The sequence below is a fragment of the Cervus elaphus genome, chromosome 8, assembly GCF_910594005.1.
Source record: "Cervus elaphus chromosome 8, mCerEla1.1, whole genome shotgun sequence".
NCBI classification, from domain to species: Eukaryota; Metazoa; Chordata; class Mammalia; order Artiodactyla; family Cervidae; genus Cervus; species Cervus elaphus.
This window is the reverse complement of record NC_057822.1, coordinates 5292350-5317006: the sequence shown is the minus strand read 5'-3', so window position 1 is coordinate 5317006 and position 24657 is coordinate 5292350. Positions and strand designations below refer to the sequence as shown.

Below are 24657 nucleotides of genomic sequence, written 5' to 3'. Positions count from 1 at the left end.
AATGACCCAGTTTGTGGCCCCAGGGAACTAACACAGCCTGCAATGGCCTCTACACCACACCACACCACATTCCAGACGGAGAAAAAGGAAGGGGCAAGCTGACACATTATCTTTAAGCACCCAACCTGGCATTTGTGTCCATCTCCTCTGACTATGCTCGAAAACCAGCCTGTGGCCCCCCACCGGCTGCCTGGGAGACTGGGAAACGTCCTGGCACAGGGAAAATGCCTCTTACCGGGGCAGAAAGGGAGATGAGATATGGGGGGCAGCTGCAGGTTCCTGGCACCAAGAACCATGAATGCTTTCCGATGGCGGCCGCAGGAAACCCTGCCTAAGGTAAACAGTTAGGAACTCTACCATCTCTCAGGACTTGACTTCAAGTCTGCGAGGGGGAGCGCGGGGGAGGCCCACCCAGGTTTGGGGTCCATGCTCCGCTGTTCCCAGGGCTCCGCCCTACACAGGCACTGGTTTCCTCCTCTGGCAGGAAAGTCAGACGGCTGCCCCTGCCCGTGTCAGTTCAGTCCGGGTCAAACCAGAAAACGGGAATCTCAAGTATTTGACGCGACGGGAACTGGTTCTGCAGGTGAGGGGAGTGCTAAGAAGACAACAGGGCTTAGAGCGTGGTCACGACTACCTTCCAGGGTGGGGGACGGAGGAGTGAGCTGAGCTGGGCTTGCTCAGCAGAAGTGGGGCCCGGCCCAGGCCTGTCCAGTGGGAGCCGTGGAGCATGTGCCGTGGAGAAAGACCCTGGTTCCTCTCCTCTTCCCGGCCTCCCATCTCCACCAGCGCCTCCCACTGGCTGAACCCAGGTGGAAACCAGCTGTCACGGGTGCCTGGGAAGCCAAGCCTGCAGGAGTCAGTCCCCCAGTCCCTGGCCCAACCATGATACAGGGAGGAATCAATCTGAGTCTGGAGCCTTTGTGGGAGGGGATGGGAAGGGAAGGGAGAGATGGGACTGGAGCCCCCTGCCGGCCAGGTGCCCCAGAGCCTTGGGGCCCTTTGAAGGATCTGTAATAGGAGAACAACATGGGAGTCCCCCGCGTCCAGTGGTCAGCACTTGGCTCTCTCACTGCTGGGGCCTGGGTTTGATCCCTGGTCGGGGGAATTAAGATTCTGTGAGCCATGTGGAGCACCCAAAAAAACTCCCAAGGGAACAACACGATCCAACATGTATTTAGACTCTCTCTGACTGCTGAGTAAAGAGGAGCAAGAATACCGTCGGGGAGATAGCTGGGGTTCCATAGAGGTTGTCCGGGTAGCCAGGGTGAGGGCAGAGAGAAGCAGGTGGGCAGAGGACAAAGGTGAACTCTCAAGAAAGACAAAGCCTGGAACTGACAAGGGGACCACAGGGACGGGCACAGACGTGCCAGGCCAACCCAACTCTGCATCCCAGGCACACGGCCACCCACAGGGCCTGCACACAGCAGGCACTCACTCTGTGCCCCTCGTGTGCGTACACACAGGCTCCCACACAGACACGCCACTGTGCTGGACCCACCACGGCTCATCCTCACCCGGCTGCCAACCTGCCCTCTACGTGGAACAGTGCATCTTCCTGGAAGGCTTTCGGCCACCAGGAACAGACGACACGGTTAAAAGCTGAAATGATTATGGTTTTCTCACCTAACCAGGTGGAGAAGGCAATGGCACCCCACCCCAGTACTCTTGCCTGGAGAATCCCACGGACGGAGGAGCCTGGTAGGGTGCAGTCCATGGGGTCACGAAGAGTGGGACATGACTGAGCAACTTCACTTTCACTTTTCACTTTCATGCACTGGAGAAGGAAATGGCAACCCACTCCAGTGTTCTTGCCTGGAGAATCCCAGGGACGGGGGAGCCTGGTGGGCTGCCGTCTATGGGGTCGCATAGAGTCGGACACGACTGAAGCGACTTAGCAGCAGCAGCAGCACCTAACCAGGAGGCAGGGGTGGGGGTGGAGAGGCAGGCCAGTTGCCTTAACTCAGAGGCACTGTGAGGCCCCTGGGGACCCAGGCTCTTGCCGTCTTCGTGCTCTGCCGGCCTCTGCGAGGTGCTGTCTCCTCTTGAGCTGCCTCCTTCACTGTCGCAGGAGCAAGACAAGGATTTGAATGCAGGCGGTTTATTCTGGAGGTGATCCCAAGAAGCTCGTGTAGCGGACCAGAGAAGGTAAGGAAGTTAACATGGCATGTGGTAGCGGACAGCTGGGGTCCAAGCCACCGGGAACTCTGGGGGTCAAGGCCTCGGGATTGTTCCACCTACTTGTGAGGAGGCTGTGAGCGTGTTTTCCCACTCCCATTCCCTGAGGACCATGGCGTGTGTGTGCATAGGGTAGGGTCACTCACACACACATCTCCATCGTGCCCGGGGCATGGTGTGCAAGCACGTGCTTGGAACGGGCACCTTGGCTCCCTGATGTCCGCACCCCTGAGCACACACAGCAGAGCACACACGTGCTTGATCTGCATACACACTGGGGAGTGCACACCTTCCTCCCGGTTAAAGCAAGCACTTGTCTTAGTCGGCTTGGGCTGCTGTGACATAATGCCATAGACTCAGTGGCTTAAAAAAACAGACATTTATATCTGACAGCTCTGGAGGCTGGGAAGTCCAAGATCGAGGTGCCAGCAGATCCTGTGTCCTGGTTTGCTGATGGCCATCTGCTCACAAAGATCAGACACAACTTAGCGATGGAACAGTCTTCTCTCATGGTGGAGGGCAGAGAGCAAGAAAGCCAGCTCTCATGTCTCTTCTTACAAGGGCACCGATACCTTTCATGAGCGCCCTATTCTCTCTTGACCTGTTACCTCTCGAAGACCCCGCCTTCTCCATCATCACACTGGGGGTTAGACTTCCACATAAGGATTTAGGGAGACACAGACATTCAATCCGTAGCAACCTCTCTCACTGCTTCATCCTCTGGTCTTTGGCTTGGGCCTTTCAATGGCTATGGAACTAAACATGTTTGGCAAGAACCCCACCCTGAGGAGCCCCTAAAGTGGAATCACTGGCAGAAGCTGCAGGGCAGGTGGAGTGAAGTTGGGGAGACCAACCAGCTCCACCCTGAGTCGTGAAGGAACTCTCCAGCCCGGGAGGTAATCTTTAAAGTTACCAGCAGGGGGTGCACGAGAGCCATGACTGTCTCTCCAGGTTTCTTTTTTTTTCCCTAGTTGGTTGCCTGGTTTGTGTAAAAATGTGTTTGTCTCTGGTTGTTTGAGGGAGAGGCGGGGTCTCAGAGTTTCCTCATGGAAGTTTAGCTGAGGGAGACGAATATGCTCATCAGCAGTTCTAGGGCCAGCATCACTCAGGCTGCAAGGCCCAGACATAGCATTGGTACCCAGTTCATGTCAGATGAATGGATAAGTGGATGGATGGATGGATGGATTAGTAGGGGAATGAGAGAGAGATGACCCAAGAGGGAAAAGATTTTTTAAAAACAGAAGAATAAAAGGTAAATAGAGAAGAGTAAAAGCTAAAAAGAGAAGAGTTGGAAAGAAGAATTGGAAAAAGAAAGTTGGACAGAAGACAGACCAGAAAAGGATGAGAAGAATGAGCAAAAGGCAGGAAGCAGTGCGGCAGGAGAGGTGAGGGAAGAAGGCGGAGCTAAATCGGCCTCAAGTGCTGCTTTTCCTACCTGCTGTCCACTCTGCCACTGCCATGCCCCCCATTTTTCTAGGCCAGTTGGGACTGGCTCCTTCCCTGGGAAGGGCTCCCTGAGCCCGTGGTTGGGATCGGTCCTTCTGGCCTTTTTGCTGCCCGGTCTGTTGGACTACATGGGGCAGTGCAGTCAGACAGACACAGAGTTGGTTTGAATTCAAACCAATCCACTTAACCATTAACTAAGACACCTGACCTCTCTGCGCCTTGGTTTCCTCAGCTGGGGTTATACCAGTAGCTCCCTCGTAGAAGTTTTTTTTTGATCATCTGGGTAGGTAGGGCATTTAGCATGGGGCTTGGTGCTGAGTGCTGAAGAAAAGGTGACAATCACTGCCCTTGCATTCCAGAAAGTCCCAGCCTCAAATGGTCTGTTTCATGGTTGTTTGCCTCGATTTGGGATTCAGGAGAGTGTGCCATTTAAATGACTGTCAAACACTACTGGGATCCATGTAAGCTCCTCAAAAACATTCATCTTTCCATAAATCACTTTTTAAATAATTTTACTGATTTATTTTTGGCTGCACTGGGTCTTCATTGCTATGTGAGGACTTTCTCTAGTTGCGGCGAGTGGGGGCTACTCTGCGTTGCGGTGCATGGACTTCTCTCTCAGCATGGACTACTCGCAGAGTAGTCTGAGGGCATAACTGAAGCCAGCACCCAGGACCCCAGATTCCATCCTCTTTCTGCTGCATCCCATTCCTGCTTTTTTTTTTTTTAACTTGATAGTTAAAAAAGGAGCTGTGAGTTGTTTTCTGACACCAACCAACTCTGCAATTCTCTGACACCCACTGGGTACCCAACGGTTCATTTCTAGCACTGTCTCCTGGGTATCTCCCATAAGTTAGCTCAGTTCCTTCCGTAAGACTGTCCCCACTTCAGACACCAGTGGCTGGGGCTACCCTTGTACAATTTTTTTTTTTTTTTTGGCTGCTTGGCTTTCAGGATCTTAATTCTCACCAAGGATCAAACTCAGGCCTCTGGCAGTGGAAGCACAGAGTCATAGCCACTGAACAGAATTGCAAGGGAATTTCCTACCCCTGTATTTCTGACCTAACTGGCCATAAATTGGGAGTTCCCGCCACTCCCTCCTTAGGTTTGATAATTTGCTAGAGTAGTTTGTAGAACTCAAGGAAACACCTTACTTGTGTTTACCAGTTCAGTTCAGGTCAGTCGCTCAGTCATGGCCGACTCTTTGCGACCCCGTGAATCGCAGCATGCCAGGCCTCCCTGTCCATCACCAACTCCCAGAGTTTACTCAAACTTACGTCCATTGAGTCAGTGATGCCAACCAGCCATCTCATCCTCTGTCGTCCCCTTCTCCTCCTGCCCCCAATCCCTCCCAGCATCAGGGTCTTTTCCAATGAGTCAACTCTTTGCATGAGGTGGCCAAAGTATTGGAGTTTCAGCTTCAGCATCAGTCCTTCCAATGAACACCCAGGACTGATCTCCTTTAGGATGGACTGGTTGGATCTCCTTACAGTCCAAGGGACTCTCAAGAGTTAATGGAGTCCAAATAGAGTTTTAGACGTAGAGAAAAAGTTTATGGTCACTGGGGCGTAAGGGGATGTCAGAGGGAGATTGACATATTCATACTACTACGTAACAGATAGCTAATAAGGACCTCCTGCATAGCACAGGGAATTTTGCTCAGTGCTCTGTAACGGCCTATATGGGGAAAGAATATTTTTGAAAAAGAGTGGATATGTGAGTGTATATGTAACTGATTCACTTTGCTATACACCTGAAAGTAGCACAGCATTGTAAATCAACCACACTCCAATCAAAGTTGATTTAAAAAATTAGAAAGGAGTTCCACGAGCTCAGAGGTGAAGACATACACAGGGCGAGATCCAGAAGGGTCTAAGTGCACATGGTAGAGACTCACGGATGCCGTTATTCAGAAGGACAGGCCTGGGACAGTCTTCAGAGACAATTCAGTCCCACTGTCTCCTCGCCAGCTGGGCAAACTGAGGCCCAGGTCGTTCAGCGAGTGAAGAACACAGCTGGGGGGATTTCCTGGCAATCTGGTAGGTAGGATTTGGTGCTTTCACTGCCGTGGGCCCTGGTTCAATCCCTGGTTGGGGAACTAAGTTCCCATAAGCGCTGCAGCCAAAAAATAAAAGTGAAAGAACACGGCTGGGCCTGGAACCTAACCCCCTCACCTGCCAAACACGGAGCAGCGGGACCTACGGCTCCTCAGTGGTGAAGAATCCACCCCCGATGCAGGAGACTCAGGTTTGATCCTTGGGTCAGGAAGACCCCCTGGAGCAGGAAACGGAAGCCCACTCCAGTATTCTTGCCTGGGAAATCCCGGGGACAGACAGCCTGGCGGCCTACAGTCTGTGGAGTCGCAAGAGAGTCAGACACGACTTAGCGACTAAACAACATCACTGAGAGTTTACAACGCGGCGAGGGATCAAGCTTTTGGGAGCAAGTATTCTTATTATCCCCGTTTCCAGATGAGGCAGTTGAGACTCAGATAAGGGAAGTAAACTTGCCCAAAGGTCTGATGTCTGATAAAAATTTAAAAAAAGCACAAAGCAGAAATCTCAGGGCCAAGTTCCTCTCTGGGAAGACAAAGGATCTACCTCACAATGTTCTTGAAAGGATCTGGTCACCTAAAGCATGTTTACAGGAAGGGAAACGTGAAGGACGGGGTGATGGCCGTGTATTCCACGTCAGGGTTTTCTGTCCAGAGGTGTTGTCACCCTCTGTCACTCAGCGCCTCGGGCCAAGTCTGTCACAGGCGGCTCGCGGCACGGGTGAGGACGCAGCAGAGGTAGGTCACTGAGGTGGGAGAAGGGCACAGCTTTGCTGAGGGAAGATGACAGTCACGGCTGGACTTCCCTGGCGGCCCAGTGGTCACGACTCTGCGCTTCCATCGCAGGGGGAGTGGGTTCGATCCCTGGTAGAGGAGCTCAGATCCCGCAAGCCGCACCGGTGTGGCCAGAGACAGAGCAAGATGGCGCTCACGGACGAGGGGGCTGAGACTCGGTCCGGAAGCAGGGGCTCAGAGTGGGAGGGGCCAGGGACCGGAACAGCGCCCTGGGCTTCCCCGGGAATAGAGGCGGAGGCTCTGCACTTCGCAGGGCACGGGAATGGAGGGTTGAGCTTTTGATTTGATTATTAAAGGAAAAGCTCATCACAGAAGACTGGAGGGCTTCGGGTCCACCTGTCACATGTGGAAAACCCTTAGCCAAGCGGCTCCACTCAGGAAATGCTAAACCTGTGAGGACTGCCCTGGAGGCAGTAGGGCAGGGGGCAGAGGGCAGGCCTGAGCCACGCTGCTCCGGTTCATGTCTTGGCCACGCTCTTTTAGGTGAGTTCACTCACCTCTGCCTTTCAAGTTCTTGTCTAAAAAAATGGAGATGCTATTAACATCTCCCTTGTAAGGTTGTAGTGGGGAGCAAATGAGTAAATACATGTAAAACACCCAGTACAGAGTAGTAGTCTGGGTTCCCCAGAGAAACGGAATCAATAGGAAATGATATATATATATATTTCTGAGTCTTCTATATCTTGTGTTTGAGCTACTATTACAAAATTACTATAGACTGACAGACTGAGTGACTTAAACATTTCTTTCTCATAGTTATGAAGGCCGGGAAGTCTAAGATCAAGGCATCTGCAGACTCAGTATCTAGTGAAAGCTCACCCCCTGGGTCAGAGATGGCTGCCTCTTCACTGCATTCCCAAAGAATGCAAGGGGCAAGGGTGTTCTCTGGGGTCTCCTTTATAAGGGCACTAATCCCATTCATGTGGTCTTTACCCTCAGTGGCCTAATCACTTCAGTTCAGTTCAGTCGCTCAGTCATGTCCGACTCTTTCCACGCCATGGACTGCAGCACGCCAGGCCTCCCTGTCCATCACCAATTCCTGGAGTTTACTCGAGCTCACATCCATCGAGTCCATGATGATGCCACCCAACCATCTCATCCTCTGTCGTCCCCTTCTCCTCCCACCTTCAATCTTTCCCAGCATCAGGGTCTTTTCAAATGAGTCAGTTCTTTGCATCAGGTGGCCTAAGTATTGGAGTTTCAGCGTCAGCATCAGTCCTTCCCATGAACACCCAGGACTGATCTCCTTTAGGATGGACTGGTTTGATCTCCTTGCAGTCCAAGGGACTCTGAAGAGTCTTCTCCAACACCACAGTTCAAAAGCATCAATTCTTCAGCACTCAGCCTAATCACTTCCCACCTCTAAATCCCATCACACTGGGGATTATGTTTCAACATAAAAATTTGGGGGGGGGCACAAACTTCTATACACACACACACATAAATAGCAATATATGTACTATATGCTATAATATATGTTGCACACTATATGTGCATATACTATATTATTTTTATATTTATATATACACACATATTTATTTATTATTGATTATTAGGTATTACCTCATGTTGTTACAAAGGCTGAGAACTCACATGATCTCCTATCTGCAAGCTGGAACTCCAGGAAAGCTGGCGATATAGTGCAAAGGTCTAAGGACCAGGCAGCTGATGGTAGAGATTCCAACCTAGGTCTGATGCTCTGAGAACCAGGTGCATCAAGGGCAGAAGATGGATGTCCCAGCTCAACTGGTCAGGCAGAGAGTGACTTTAACCTTCTTCTGCCTTTTTCCTCTATTCAGGCCCTCAGTGGATTAGATGATGCCCAGCCAGAAGGGGAGGCCAGTTTGCTTAACTCAGCCCACCAATTCACATGCTTCTCTCATCTAGATGCACCTGTATAGACACACCCAGAAGAAATGTTTAACCAGATACGTGGGCATCTCATGGCCTAGTCTAGTGAATGCATAAAATTACACACAGCAACACACACAGCAGCTGGAACCCCAGAAACTTTCAATTTATCCAGATCATCATTATTATGGTTTTATGGGTAAGGAAACAGAGGTTCCAAATGTGAAGTCTGGATAAAGAACAAGGTAGTGCCAAGATGGCAGAGTAGAAAGATGTGTGCTCATCTACTCCTGTGAGAACTCCAAAATTACAACTCACTCCTGCATAACCATTGACAGGAGAATGTTGGATCCCACCAGAAACAGATACCCCATGTCCAGGGGCAAAGGAGAAATCCCAGAAATGTGGTAGGAAGGGTGAAATTGTATTTAGAATCAAACCCCATACCCACCAGAGATGCTTGGAGGATTCAAACAAAATCTTGTGCCCACCAGGAGACCCCACAGAGACTGAGCCAGACCTGTCTTTGAGTGTTTGAGTGTCTCCTGCGGAGGTCCAGGTCCGCAGTGGACTGCCTCAGGGGCAGGGGCTCTGGGTGCAGCAGACCTGGGTGTGACATAAGCCTTCTTGGAGGAGGTCACCATTAACCCCACCACAGAGCTGCCAGAACTTAACATAGGACTGGGAAACAGATTCTTGGAGGGCACAAACAAAACCTCATGTGCACTAGGACCCAGGAGAAAGGAGCAGTGACCCCACAAGAGACTGACCCAGACTCGCCCGTGAGCATCCAGGAGTCTCTGGCGGAGGCGTGGGTTGGTGGTGGCCTGCTGCAGGGTCAGGGGCACTGAGCGGGGCACTGCATGCATGGGACCTTTTGAAGGAGGTCGCTATTATCTTCATTACTTCCACTATAGTTTGCTCTCAGGTCAAACAACAGGGAAGGAACACAGTCCTGCCCATCAACAGAAAATTGGATTAAAGATTTATGGATCACGGCCCCGCCCATCAGAACAAGACCCAGTTTCCCTGCAGTCAGTCTCTCCCATCAGGAAGCTTCCATAACCCTCTTATCCTTATCCCTCAGAGGGCAGACAGACTGAAAACCACAATCACAGAAAACTAATCAAACTGATCCCATGGACCACAGCCTTGTCTAACTCAGTGAAACTAGGAGCCATGCCATGTAGGGCCACCTAAGACGGATGGGTCATGGTGGAGAGTTCTGACAAAACATGGTCCACTGGAGAGGGGAATGGCAAACCACTTCAGTATTCTTGCCTTGAGAACCCCATGAATGGTATGAAAGTGCAAACAGATAGGACACTGAAAGATGAACGCCCCAGGTCGGTAGGTGCTACTGGAGATCAGTGGAGAACTAACTCCAGAAAGAATGAAGAGACAAGCCAAAGCAAAAACAACGTCCTGTTCTTAAAGTGACTGGTGATAGAAGTAAAGTCCGATGCTGTAAAGAACAATATTGCATAGGAACCTGGAATGTTAGGTCCATGAATCAAGGCAAATTGGAAGTGGTCAAACAGGAGATGGCAAGAGTGAACATTGACATTTTTTGATTCAGTGAACTAAAATGGACCGGAATGGGTGAATTTAATTCGAATGACCATTATATCTACTACTGTGGGCAGGAATCCCTTAGAAGAAACAGAGTAGCCCTCATAGTCAACAAAAGAGTCCAAAATGCAGGACTTAGGAGCAATCTCAAAAATGACAGAATGATCTCTGTTCATTTCCAAGGCAAACCATTCAATATCACTGTAATCCAAGTCTATGCCCTGACCAGTAATGTTGAAGAAGCTGAAGTTGAATGGTTCTGTGAAGACCTACAAGACCTTCTAGAACTAACACCCAAAAAAGATATCCTTTTCATTATAGGGGAATGGAATGCAAAAGTATGAAGTCAAGAAATACATGGAGTAACAGGCAAATCTGGCCTTGGAGTACAGAATGAAGGAGGGCAAAAGCTAACAGAGTTTTATCAAGAGAGTGCATTGATCATAGCAAACACCCTCTTCCAACAACACAAGAGATGACTCTACACATGGACATCACCAGATGGTCAATACTGAAATCAGATTGATTATATTCTTTGCAGACAAAGATGGAGAAGCTCTATACAGTCAGCAAAAACAAGACTAGGAGCTGACTGTGGCTCAGATCAGAAACTCTTTATTGCCAAATTCAGACTTAAATTGAAGAAAGGAGGGAAAACCACTGGACCACTGAGGTATGACCTAAATCCAATCCCTTACGATTATACAGTGGAAGTGACAAATAGGTTCAAGGGATGCAATCTGATAGACAGAGTGCCTGAAGAACTATGGATGGAGATTCATGACATTGTACAGGAGGCAGTGATCAAGACCATTCCCAAGAAAAAGAAATGCAAAAAGGCAAAATGGTTGTCTGAGGAGGCCTTACAAATAGCTATGAAAAGAAGAGAAGCTAAAGACAAAGGAGAAAAGGAAAGATATACCATTTGAATGCAGAGTTCCAAAGAATAGCAAGGAGAGATAAGAAAGCCTTCCTCAGTGATCAATGCAAAGAAATAGAGGAAAACAACAGAATGAGAAAAACTAGAGATCTCTTCAAGAAAATTAGAGATACCAAGGGAACATTTCATGCAAAGATGGGCACAATAAAGGACAGAAATTGTATGGACCTAACCGAAGCAGAGGATATTAAGAAGAGGAGGCAAGAATACACAGAAGAACTATACAAAAAAGATCTTCATGACCCAGATAACCACAATGGTGTGATCACTCACCTAGAGCCAGACATCCTGGAATGCAAAGTCAAGTGGGCCTTAGGAAGCATCACTACGAACAAAGCTAGTGGAGGTGATGGAATTCCAGTTGAGCTATTTCAAATCCTAGAAAATGATGCAGTGAAAGTGCTGCACTCAATATGTCATCAAATTTGGAAAACTCAGCAGTGGCCATGGGACTGGAAAAGGTCAGTTTTCATTCCAATCCCAAAAAAAGGCAATGCCAAAGAATGTTCAAACTATTGCACAATTGCACTCATCTCACACGCTAGCAAAGTAATGCTCAAAATTCTCCCAGCCAGGCTTCAACAGTACGTGAACTGTGAACTTCCAGATATTCAAGCTGGTTTTTTTTTTTTTTTCATTTACTTTTATTAGTTGGAGGCTAATTACTTTAAAATATTGTAGTGGTTTTTGCCATACATTGACATGAATCAACCATGGATTTACATTTGTTCCCCATCCTGATCCCCCCTCCCACCTCCCTCCCCACCCCATCCGTCTGGGTCATCCCAGTGCACCAGCCCTGAGCACTTGTCTCATGCATCCAACCTGGACTGGCAATCTGTTTCACACTCGATAATATACATGTTTTGATGCTGTTCTCTCAGATCATCTCACTCTCGCCTCCCATAGAGTCCAAAAGTCTGTTCTATACATCTGTGTCTCTTTTTCTGTCTTGCATATAGGGTTATTGTTATAGTACATATACACAGTGGAATATTACTCAGCCATTAAAAAGAATACATTTGAATCAGTTCTAATCAGATGGATAAAACTGGAGCCCATTATACAGAGTGAAGTAAGCCAGAAAGATAAACATCAAGCTGGTTTTAGAAAAGGCAGAGGAACCAGAGATCAAATTGCCAACATCTGTCAGATCATCAAAAAAGCAAGAGAGCTCTAGAAAAACATGTACTTCTGTTTTATTGACTACGCCAAAGCCTTTGACTGTGTGGATCACAACAAGCTGTGGAACATTCTTAAAGGTATGGGAATACCAGAACACCGGAGCTGCCTCTTGAGAAATCTGTATGCAGGTCAGGAAGCAACAATAGAACTGGACATGGAACAACAGCCTGGTTCCAAACAGGAAAAAGAGTACGTCAAGACTATATGTTGTCACCCTGCTTATTTAACTTATATGCACAGTACATCTTGAGAAATGTTGGACTGGATGAAGCACAAGCTGGAATCAAGATTGCCAGGAGAAATACCAATAACCTCAGATACACAGATGACACCACCCTTATGGCAGAAAGTGAAGAACTAAAGAGCCTCTTGATGAAAGTGAAAGAGAAGAATGAAAAAGTTGGCTTAAAACTCAACATTCAGAAAACTAAGATCATGGCATCCAGTCCCATCACTTCAGGCAAATAGATGGGAAACAGGGAAACAGTGGCTGACTTTATTTTTTGGGGCTCCAAAATCACTGCAGATGGTGACTGCAGTCAAGAAATTAAAAGGTGCTTGCTCCTTGGAAGAAGAGTTATGACCAACCTAGACAGCATATTAAAAAGCAGAGACATTATTTACCAACAAAGGGCCGTTTGGTCAAGGCTATAGTTTTTCCAGTAGTCATGTATGGATGTGAGAGTTGGACTATAAAGAAAGCTGAGTGTGGAAGAATTGATGCTTTTGAACTGTGGTGTTGGAGAAGACTCTTGAGAGTCCCTTGGACAGCAAAGAGATCCAACCAGTCCATCCTAAAGGAGATCAGTCCTGAATATTCATTGGAGGGACTGATGCTGAAGGTGAAACTTCAATACTTTGGCCACCTGATGCAAAGAACTGGCAAATTTGAAAAGACCCTGATGCTGGGAAAGATTGAGAGAGGGAAGAGAAGGGGACGACAGAGGATGAGATGGTTGGATCTCATCAGACATGGACTCAATGGACATGAGTTTGGGTAAACTCATGAGGAGTTGGTGATGGACAGGGAGGCCTGGGGTGGCAAAGAGTCGGACACTACTGAGCAACTAAACTGAACTGAACTGTGGTGTAAATGGCTGATGTCAAGCGACTAGTGGTCCAATAACAGGTTCACCAGATTCTAGAATATTTCGAAAATGACTTTTGAGAGCCAGTATGAGCTGGCTCCCATGTACCACTACAGCACACTGTGCTGCAACATGGGGGTATTTCATAAACATTAGCGATTATTGCAAGTCAGCTGAGCCAGCAATGTTCACTGCGCACCTTCCTTACTCCTATTTTACAGAGCAGGAGGTAGAGGTTTGGAGAAGTTCCATGCTTATCCAAGGTCACAGCACAAACCAGTTGCTTACTGTCCTTCTCCCAGTAGAAATGTGTATAAGGACATATAAATAGAGGAAAACAATAGAATGGAAAAGGCTAGAGATCTCTTCAAGAAAACTGGACATACCAAAGGAAATACCAAGGGTAAAATGGAGATACCATGCAAAAATGAATACAATAAAGGACAGAAACAGCAAGGACCTAACAGAAGCAGAGGAGATTAAGAAGTGGTGTCAAGAATACACAAAAGAACTATACAATAAAGGTCTTAATGACCCAGACAACCACAATGGTGTGATCACTCACCTAGAGCCAGACATCCTGGAGTGTGAAGTCAAGTGGGTCTAAGGAAGCACTACTACAAACAAAGCTAGTAGAGGTATGGAATTCCAGCTGAACTGTTTCAAATCCTAAAAGATGATGCTGTGAAAGTGTTGCACTCAATATGCCAGCAAATTTGGAAAAAGTTCAGTTCAGTTCAGTTCAGTCACTCAGTCGTGTCCAACTCTTTGCGACCCCACGGACTGCAGCATGCCAGGCCTCCCTGTCCATCACCAACTCCCGGAGTTTACTCACTCTCATGCCCATTGAGTCAGTGATGCCACCCAACTATCTCATCCTCTGTTGTGCCCTTCTCCTCCTGCCTTCAATCTTTCCCAGCACCAGGGTCTTTTCCAAAGAGTCAGCTCTTCGCATCAGGTGGCCAAAGTATTGGAGTTTCAGCTTCAGCATCAGTCCCTCCAATGAATATTTAAGATTGATTTCTTTAGGATGAACTGGTTGGATCTCCTTGCAGTCCAAGGGACTCTCAAGAGTCTTCTCCAACACCATAGTTCAAAAGCATCAGTTCTTCCATGCTCAGCTTTCTTTATAGTCCAACTCTCACATCCATACATGACTACTGAAAAACCATAACCTTGACTAGATGGCCTTTTGTTGGTAAAGTAATGTCTCTGCTTTTTATATGCTGTCTAGGTTGGTCATAACTTTTCTTCCAAGGAGTAAGCATCTTTTAATTTCTTGACTGCAGTCACCATCTGCAGTGATTTTGGAGCCCCCAAAATAAAGTCAGCCACTGTTTCCCATCTATTTGCCTGAAGTGATGGGACTGGATGCCATGATCTTAGTTTTCTGAATGTTGAGCTTTAAGTCAACTTTTTCACTCTCCTCTTTCACTTTCATCAAGAGGCTCTTTAGTTCTTCTTCACTTTCTGCCATAAGGGTGGAGTCATCTGCATATCTAAGGTTATTGATATTTCTCCTGGCAATCTTGATTCCAGCTTGTGCTTCATCCAGTCCAACATTTCTCATGATGTACTCTGCATATAAGTTAAATGAGCAGGGTGACAATATACAGCCTTGATGTACTCCTTCCCTGATTTGGAACCAGGCTGTTGTTCCATGTCCAGTTCTATTGTTGCTTCCTGACCTGCATACAGATTTCTCAAGAGGCAGCTCAGGTGGTCTGGCATTCCCATCTCTTTAAGAATGTTCCACAGCTTGTTGTGATCCACACAGTCAAAGGCTTTGGCGTAGTCAGTAAAGCAGAAGTACAGGTTTTCCTGGAACTCGTTTGCTTTTTTTGATGATCTGACAGATGTTGGCAATTTGATCTCTGGTTCCTCTGCCTTTTCTAAATCCGGCTTGAACATCTGGAAGTTCACAGTTCACGTATTGTTGAAGCCTAGCTGGGAGAATTTTGAACATTACTTTACTAGCATGTGAGATAAGTACAATCGTGTGGTAGTTTGAGCATTCTTTGGGATTGCCTTTCTTTGGGATTGGAATGAAAACTGACCTTTTCAAGTCTTGTGGCCACTGCTGAGTTTTCCAAATTTGCTGGCATATTGAGTGCAGCACTTTTGGAAAAAGACAACTTAGCAACGGAACACCACCAACAACAATTAAGCTTATACATGACCATCATCCCCATCCCCTCTTAGAGGGAATTTCCCAGGGCTCATAAAGATGAGATTCCTGTCCACTCCCAGATTGGCTGCTTCACCTTGAAAACCCTGAGGTGCCTTGGCAAGAGGGCAGCTCTTGCCGTCTGGGGCTCCTGCCAAGCCACACCTGCCCCAGCGCTCCTTAGCTCAGATCTGTCCTGGCTTGTACCTGCCACACGTGGGCCTGGGGAAGTGCTGTTTTGGCGGCTGGTGAGCAGAGGGCTGGTATCTTTGAGGGCGTTAGGGGATGAGGCAGGGTTGTGACTCATTATGCTTGGGTGGATGGAGACTGCATCTGGGAGAGGGCCAGAGCCCAGCCCAGGAGAGGTTTTCAGCCCTGTGGGCGTGTTGGCCCTAAGCCACATGAAGGCTCAGGTGAGTCACAGTGCTCAGAGTAGCCAGAGGCTGCAAGAAGTGTCCTCCAGGCAGGGTGGGACAGCGGCATTGCAGCCCTGGCTCTTGGTTCTAGCTGTTCCCCTGGCCTGAGATGGACTCACATGTGTATATGGCCTCCTCCTTGCCAAGTGCCTGAAATGACAAGGAGAGACTCCTTCCACCATCTGAGGGTAGGGGAGGAGGGGGACCTCTGGGTGACAGGTGAGGGGTTAATAATCCACCTATGCAGTAATGGCGCAGGGTCCTATGGTCTCTGGAGAAGGGGGCTATTCTGTCCACTCTTGGGGAGTCCTGGGGAAGGAGATGCCTTTGAACTCTTTGAATGTGGGATGGGGAGAGGGCCTCCGATGGTCTTGGTGGGACCCGGAGGAGAGAGGGTAGGGATGCAGGGAGGGGCGGTCAGGTGAGAGAGGACAGAGTGGGAGGCGCAGGGGCTTGTGAAAAGCTCATGATCTGCAGTCGATTTGGCAATGCAGCTAAGGAGCCAAAGTTGGAGATGGCCCAGCTGGGGCAAGGGTAGGGGCCACTGTGGCTAGAGACGGTGCAGGGAGGGGCAGGATATTCTGAGACCCTGGCATCCATCCTGCAGTGCTAGGGAGGGAGAGGCAGCTGGCCTTGGCTGGGGGTGGACGTCGGAGGCTCACAGAGACAGGGCTAAGCATCTCTCCAGCCTGGGTCTTCAGGCTGGACCCCTCCCAAGGCCTCTCAGTTCTCAGGGTGACTTACCGAGTCCTCACTGAGTGAGTGGGTGCCCACCCTCTTCCTTGTTTAGTGCTCAAACCTGTGGGATTTGGGGTTCAAACACTGAGTCTTAATTCTGGTTGCTGGGTGAGCTTGAGTAAGTCTCCTGCTCTCTCTGAGCCTCAAGGACTTCATCTGAAAAGCAAAGCACCTACCTCCCAGGGGCACTACGAGGATTAAACGAGAGGGTGGATGCGATGACTGGGAATCTGACAATGTCGGGTTTGTTGGCACATAGTAAGTGCTCTACCACGTCAGTTTCTCAGGGGTGGGTCTGGGCAGGAGGTGGGGCGGGCAGCTCCCCTCCCCTCCCTCCCTTCCCCTCCCGTTCCTGTGTCCCCGGGCTTGGAGTCAGCTGGACCCCAGCCGGCCAAGCCTGACTCCAGGCTGGGCCCTGAGAGCCCAGGATCTGAGGACAGAACCACCCCTCCCTGCACGGGGAAGGGGGCTTTTTGTCTTCCTGACCCCATCCTGGCCTCCCAGCCTCCCCAGCTCTGAAGACCACTGTGGCCCCCAGGGGACCTCAGGATCCCCTGGAGTTCCGGGAGTCCAGAGACGGACATTCCTGATCTAATGGGACCCAGTCTGGCTTTCTGAGAAGATGGGGGAATAGCACATTCCTCCTGAAATAATTGTCCTGGAGCTATTTCCAGAGGCTCTTCGTGCCCAGGCCAGAAATGGCCAGTGATCTCGGCGCCTGGGTACCTTCAGGACAAATACGCAGAGGCCCAGCCCTCTTGCTGGCCATCTGCCCACCTGCCCGGCCCCCAGCCCAGGACAGGACCAGATCTGGCTGAGGCCCCACAAGGAAACAGTTGCCACCGCTTCTCTGGCCCATTGAGTTTCCCTACACCCCTCTTTCCCCTTCTGGGGGGTCCCTCTGAGCCCTCCTCCCAGCTCCCTGTTGCAGTGGCTATAACCACCCCCCTCCAGGGCAAAAGGCCCTTCACTCTCAGAAGTTATGAGCTGGGGACTGTCCCGGGGAGGCTTCTGTGTGTATGTGCTTTGCCATTTTGCAGCTAAACCCAAATGGGAGAACATTCTCCAAAACAATTTGCCTGCGCTCTTCAAAGCTATTCATGTCATAAAAGACCAAGACTGAGGGACTTCCAGGCTGAAGGACACCAAAGAGACCTGAGAACTAAAGTCAATGTCTGATCATGTATTGGCTCCTGGACTGGGGACATAGCTGCCATAGAGACCATCGGAGAAAATAATTGGTAAATTGTGGACTGTGTATTAGCTAATAGCTCTGTATCAGTGTTAATTATCCTGGGTACGTAAGATAACTGGATACATAAGAAGGTATCCTTGTTCTCCCAGCTTGTAGGAGATACAGGCTGAAGTATTCAAGAGTAAAGGCTGCTGTTGTCTGCAACTGACTCTCAAAATAATAATAATCCGCGCGCGCGCAGGTGTGTGTGTGTGTGGTGCTAAATGTGACAAAAATTAATAATTAGTAGATTGGAGTGAAGAGTATACGGGACTTTATTATTTTGTAAGTTTTCAGTAAGTTTGAATATTTTGAATGCTTTTCAAAACAGAAAGTAAAAGTGTATTTTCATTACTTGCAGGAAGGAAAGGATGTAGGGGAACACCAGGAGCTCTCAAAGGGGGATCTCACTGATGCATCCGACAGATTTGTACAAGATACCCCTTATGGCCCAGGGAGGGGCGCTCACAGGAGCTCTGAAAGGAATCCTTAGGCTGCAGCCCACTGCATAGTAGGGACTCAGCGCGGAACTGCTGACTGTGTGAGGACCAGCGAGAAGGGAGAAAAGCAAGTGCTGCCGTGTTCTGGGTCACTCAAAGGGACAGCTCTTTAGGGAAACTCAACAAATGTTTGCTGACCCAACGAGAAAAGAAAATTGATGCTGACCACAGCCAACGAGAGTTATATCAGGCCCAGCAAAGAACTCCCTGACTCTCAGCATAATTAAATGCTAGAAAAACAACAGGGGACACTGGAAAACGTCCACCCCAGCCTCACTTTAAAAATAGGGCCCATCTGTCCTGGAGAGCTTAACGCAGCACTAGTTCTAAGGCAGGAGCCTGACCAGGTTGACCCCCGGAGGCCCTCCTCTCTCCAGGGTTCTGTGATTCTATGACATGGCCAGGAGTCTGGAATGGCGGCATCAGGGTATTCCCCAGTGAAGAGCAAGAGGAGGGCTAAGTCATCTACCTCCTGAAGGTAGAGGGAGCCGGGGAGAGGGCCCAGCCCGCCCGGAAGGGAGGGCCCGTGGGGGGCAGCCCGCTGGCGTCTCCCCTATATCCGGAGGACGAGCTGGGGTGGGGCTCGGCCAGGGATGGAAGAGCGAGAGTCTGGGCATTCCACGCGATTCAGACCCAAAGGACAAGGGCAGCTGAGGGGCCGTGGGCCGGGAGAGGAGCGGGCAGCTGTTTCCTGGGTGGGACAGGCTCAAATACGGCTCCGTTCTCAGCAGGCAGAAGTGGAAAACTAGCATCAGTCTGGCAGTAGTGGGGGACAGAAATCAGAGCCTTCCTTCTGGAAAGGGGGAAGTACGGGGGACCTGGGGGACAAAGGGAATGGGGCTGGGGCTCCTGCCACCTGGGCGGGCCCAGGACAGGAAGCAGGGTGAGCTGGGCCAGAGCATGGACAGGCCCTAGTCCCTGAGAAGTTTCCGCTTTCAGACCGGGAGGAACCCCAAGAATCCTTCTTTTGTGGGGTGGATGAGACCATCTCCCTTCATCAGAGAAGGTGAAGACCAAATACTGTACTCTAGAAACTTCTGTCTCACAAGTCCAGCCCCATTAGTAGACATACAGCATCTCCTGGCCTCTCCCCTTGGGGTTCGTGAAGACAAGATCAACTTAGTTACAGGGTTAGCAAGCACCACTCCCCATCTGGTTTTCCCCATCGGTGCCCCTATCAAACAGTTGAGATGAGAACTCCTCCTCAGTAGACTGGTGGTCAGGATAAAGTCACCCCAACAACACGGCATTGTCTTTTAGGGGTCATCAGATACACTCAGGATAGTACCTTGGCCCCCACCACTCACAAGCTATGTGATCTGAGGCAAGTCACGTCAACCCTCTGAGCCTCAGTTTCCCCCATCTGTCAGATAGGAATAGAATAATAACTGCCTCCTGGATTTGTAGTTAAGACTTACAAGTAAAGGTACAAGCAAAGGACTGGCAAAGAAAAAGCATCTATATTGCATTGTTTCTAAGACATATTGTTCAGTACCAGGGTGTATGGTGTGGTGGGTGATTAACTATCTGATGTTAATCCAAAGAATGTGTGTCTCAGTGCCTCAGATTTCACCATTAGAGATTTAGCCCTTTGACTCTGTGGTCTTCTGGAGTCCCTGCTTAAAAGGTGAATGGGAATTTCAGAATGTGGGCTACAGCGAAAGGAAAAAGGAGACTGCCCCACTTTTTCTAGGGGGTCCTCTGACTTCCATTGTTCTCAGGGTCTTGCCTCCCTCCCCATCTCCTGCCCTTTGCACTTTCTGAAGAACCAAGGGGCCTGCGTTCCCGTTGGAAAAATCCCTGGGCCGGGGAGGAAGATGGGGAGAGGACACTTGGAGAACCCAGCGGGAGGTGGCTGGGAGCCGAGGAGAGCTGACCCAGCTCTCTCCCCGCCAGGCCCAGGGAACCAGCCTCTAGGTGAGATTTCAGCAGTTCTGTACCACGAAGCTTCGTCCGCCTGACCGGGACGATGTCTGGACACCAAGGAGGCCGTCCCAGCCCCAGTAACCGCAACGCATCCTTCATGGCCCAGACTCCAGGCTGGCCCCACGGCCCCAGCACGACCGGGGCGAGCAACCTCAAGCGCTCTCGGACCCCGAGCGGCTCCGAGGCCAGCAGCAACCCTTCGGAGCCCACCGACAGGCGAAGCTCCCCCAGACTGCCGTTGAGGAGAATCTGCATGGGCCGGCCCTACAACTCCAAGTGCGTGGAGACAAGCCACCTGGCGAAGGGCCCCAAGGTGGCCAGGAAGCCCACGTGTCGCGGCAACCCCCACTGCCTGCTCTGTACAGATCGCCCCTTGGGTCCCTCTAACCCCACCTTCCTGGATCAGCTCATCAAAGGCATCAGCTACCTCGACAGATCCACCAATGCCTTCTACAGCAACTACCCTAAGTCCCTGATCTTGCCGAAGCTTGCGGCCAACTACCTGGAGCGCGCCGCCAACTCCATCCACCTGGACCACCCGGACCACGCCTCCCCCCGCAGTTGCTGTAACCGCAGCAGCAGAGCGGCCTCCTTCGACTACCCCTGCGGCAGCACCTGCGTGGTGCCGGCCAGCAGTCCTGTCAACGCCGCGCAGTACGTGGATAACTCCGCCAACACGAGCTGCCTTCGCGGGTTTCAGAGCCGGAACCTCACTCCCATCCTGCCCCAGAGGCCGGGGATAAAGCTGCCTGAGCTCCCTCTGTTCGGCAACGGGATCTTTTCCTTGGGTCGCCTGCCCAAGTTCTGGGAAGCAATCCGCTCGGGCTGCAGAGCCCCCGAGCCCATCTCTAAACCCTCCAGCTGGTGGTGACATCGACACCAACCGCGAAGAGGGCACATGTCCATCAGGTCGCGGTTGCAGAAAATAAATTGTCTGTGGCAAAATGCTCCTTCCAAGCCTCCACTGGAGCGGGGGAAGCCATTTAGATGGAGGGGATATACACTTAAGGACCTACAAGGTGGGGCAGGTCAAGGTGAATGGGTGAAGGGGGTGGGTGGTAGGCAGTGGCAGAGACCACCCACCACTAGGTGGAGAGGGGCATACCTCATCTAAACCCAGCTCTCAAACAGGTGGTTGCTTTTCAAGAGAACCCAGGAATCTGGTTTTCTATATGTTAGCAACAGATTTTAAAATATCATGGTGCTGGGATTTCCCTGGTGGTCCAGTGGTTACGGGGAGTCCCTGATAGCTCCCTTGGTAAAGAATTCGCCTGCAGTGCAGGAGACCCCGGTTCAATTCCTGGGTCGGGAAGATCCCCTGGAGAAGGGATAGGTTATCCACTCCAGTATTCTTGGGCTTCCCTGGTGGCTCAGCTGGTAAAGAATCTGCCTGCAATGTGGGAGACCTGGGTTCAATCCCTGGGTTGGGAAGATCCCTTGGAGAAGGGAATGCCTACCCACTCTGTTATTCTGGCCTGGAGAATTCCAAGGACTGTATAGTCCACGGGGTCGCAAAGAGTCAGACACGACTGAGTGACTTTCACCAATGGTTAAGATTCTGCGCTCCCATTGCAGAGGGCACAAATTCGAACCCTAATTGGGGAACTACAATCCCATATGCTGTGTGGCACGGCCAAAACAAAACGAAACAAAAACAAAAATATAGTGTTCTGAAGGCTGAACAAGAGCATTTGCAGGCTGAATGTGTGAGGCCCACAGATCTGAGTTTGGGATCTCTAACTCGTATCTTGAATGAATCACCTGAAGTGAGGCTAGGAAGCTTCCTAGCCTTGGCTGAGGCTGTTCATTCCCAACCACTATTCACATTCTTTCCTTTTTTTCTTTAAAGGATTGTTACTGATTCCCTATTCATATTCTTTTTCTTTCAGGATTGTTATTGACTTTAGCACAGCTCCATGTGAGCAGAAAGGTAGAAGTAGTAATGATGAGATGAGGACGGTGATAGCAAACCCTCGTAGAATACTTACAACGTGGCAGGTGCTGTTCTAAGCGCTTTTTGTCTTTTTGTTCTTTTATGTCTTTTTTTTTTTTTCTGTTTTTTTGCACTGAGGCATGCGAGATGTGAGATCTTAGTTCCCTGACCAGGGCTAAAATCTGTGCCCCTTGCCGTGGAAGCATGGAGTCTTAACCACTGGACCGCCAGAGAAGCCCCTATTTTTGTTCTCTTAAAGATGAGGTTTCAATGACCAAGGCCCAGGGTGGATGTAGAGAAAACCTTGATGGTGAATGTGAGTTGCACTGGAAAGGCAACCAGGGATGGTTGCAGGTGGATGGACGGCCCTCCCTGGGGCACTCTGCAGAGAGCGATCTGTCCTGGCCAGCTAAGGGCTGGAAGGGTCAGAATGAGGTAGTCCCAAATTTCTTGGTGGCACTGTCTGGGAAAACATTCTCTGGGCCACTGAGGGCTCCAGACCTTCAGACACTCAACTCATTTGGGTGTTGAAGAATCAGGCGTCACAAGGCACCCAGTTATTCACCATCTTCCTGCATAAAGGACTCTAGAAACTGGATTCCAAACTCTTTTTGCCACCCGCCTGCCTTGAGACCTTGGGGACATCACTTCCCCTCTCCAGGCTTCTGCTTCGCCTCCTGTAACATGAGTGGGGTTGTTCTGATGGTCCCTAAGGGACCTCAGACTTAGATACATCTGAGTCTCTGCTCCTAGTCCCAAGCCAGGCCTGGGGATTCCCGAGCTGAGAATTGAGGGTGCCTCTACCCAAGAATTCAAGCTTCCTCAGTCCTGACCATCTTGCCAGGCTGCCCAGGGGCTGTTTAGGCCCCATTTCTTTGTGGCTCTGGATTTCAGGCCCAGTCCCTTCTTGCAGGAATTGAGGGCCAATAAAGGCAACTCAGAATATGGAGTGGGCTGGCCTTGAAATAATGCAGAACCCAGCGATCGACCAGGTTCCATGACTCTTAGAGGAGGTGCTGGCTGAGGCCTAGCCCTGTGGGCAGGCAGAGAAGGCAGCAAGTGTGAATCTCCATGAGACTGACACAGTGGTCCCAAGGCAGAGGAAGCAAGGAGGCACCAAACCCCTAGCCCATTGAATTCACCTCCACTTTTGCTCCATCTCTGGAGGACCGGGAAGATCCTTCCGGGCTGCAAAGCTCAGCAGGGCAGCCACTCTTTCCTCTGCTCTTGCATCCCTTCTCTCCCCAGGAAGAAGACTTTGGCCTTTGTCTGGTGGGTCCGCAGGCCCCCAGTGACCCATTCCCCAGGTGAACATTCACAGGGAATACAGCTCATTGGGTTCCATTTTGGTCCAGCTCAAGAGATAGTTCAGGTGTCCTGATTCCTAAACCATCCCTCTGGCAACTCAAAGGCATCCCCTTCTTGCTGTAAGCCCATATTTGCCTAAAAGTCACCTCTGATTCTCCCAGAGATGGCCACCTTCAACACTGTCCAATTTCACCTTATCAGATTATAGGTTCTTTGCCCAGGACACTGCTCTTGGGGTCTCCAGTATCTAGCCCAGTTCTGGCTCGCAAGTGGGCCTCAGTTCTTATATTAACATTGATTACAAGGCCTTGTAATTGAAAAGGCATTTGAAAAGGCCCTGATGATGGGAAAGATTGAGGGCAGGAAAAGAAGGGGACGACAGAGGACAAAATGGCTGGATGGCATCATGTACCCAATGGGCGTGAGTTTGAGCAAGCTCTAGGAGATGATGAAGGACAGGGAAGCCTGGTGTGCTGCAGTCCATGGGGTCGCAAAGAGTCAGACATGGCTGAGCAACTGAACAACAACAACAAGGCCTCATGCCCAAGAGGTGTTCAGTAACCTTAACTATTATTACTACTGACTCACTAGAAAAGACTCTGATGCTGGGAAAGATTGAGGGCAGGAGGAGAAGGGGACGACAGAGGATGAGATGGTTGGATGGCATCATCAACTCGATGGACATGGGTTTGAGTACGCTCTGGGAGTTGGTGATGGACAGGGAAGCCTGGCGTGCTGCAGTCCACGGGGTCGCGGAGTCAGACACGACTGAACAACTGAACTGAAACTGAAAACCTTAACTATTATTACTTTCAGAACAATGACACTGTCCCACATATAATTAATGTTCAACAACTGATAATATTAATCATGACAGCCAACATTTATTAAGCTCTTCGATATACTCCAGGCATCGTTTTAAGGGCTCTGTGTGTATTAACTCAATCATCTCATCGATCCTTCAAGGAAGAGTTGTCTCTATTGTATAGATGAGGAAGCTGAGGCACAGAATGGTCAGGTACACATGATTATGATGAAGATGGTTATAGTTATAGAACACAGGGGCTCTTCAAAAAATGATCAACATTTTCATTATAGGGTCCTATGTGCCAAGCAGGCACTCAATAATAATATTAGGTTGGCCACAGAATTCATTCAGGTTTTTTTGCATTAACATCTTACAGAAAAACCATCTTACAGAAAAAAACAATGGGTGATCAATGAATGAAAGATGTCAGTGCAGAGCACAGTGCATAGTGGGTGCTCAAGTTTGATGGTTCAGGATTGAATGGTACCTGAAAGGGACAGGATCTCTGCACTGGCCTCATTG

The 24657-nt window shown here is 49.7% G+C and overlaps 1 protein-coding gene across 2 annotated transcripts; it reads left to right on the top strand.

The window, feature by feature from the left end:
• Positions 1-18545: 18545 nt before the first annotated feature.
• On the top strand, positions 18546-20957 carry LOC122698899. Of its 2 annotated transcripts, none has more exons than XM_043910576.1 (2): positions 18546-18638; positions 20057-20957. In XM_043910576.1, exon 2 carries the CDS (start codon positions 20130-20132, stop codon positions 20955-20957), a length of 828 nt encoding a protein of 275 aa, XP_043766511.1. In that variant the 5' UTR covers positions 18546-18638; positions 20057-20129. The 2 variants fall into 2 exon arrangements, with proteins under 2 accessions (XP_043766511.1, XP_043766512.1); XM_043910577.1 differs by lacking the exon at positions 18546-18638 and adding an exon at positions 19070-19290.
• Positions 20958-24657: the final 3700 nt, after the last annotated feature.

Coding starts and splice junctions, on each gene's coding strand:
- LOC122698899 (XM_043910576.1), top strand. CDS start 20,130: ATGTCTGGACACCAAGGAGGCCGTCCCAGCCCCAGTAACCGCAACGCA.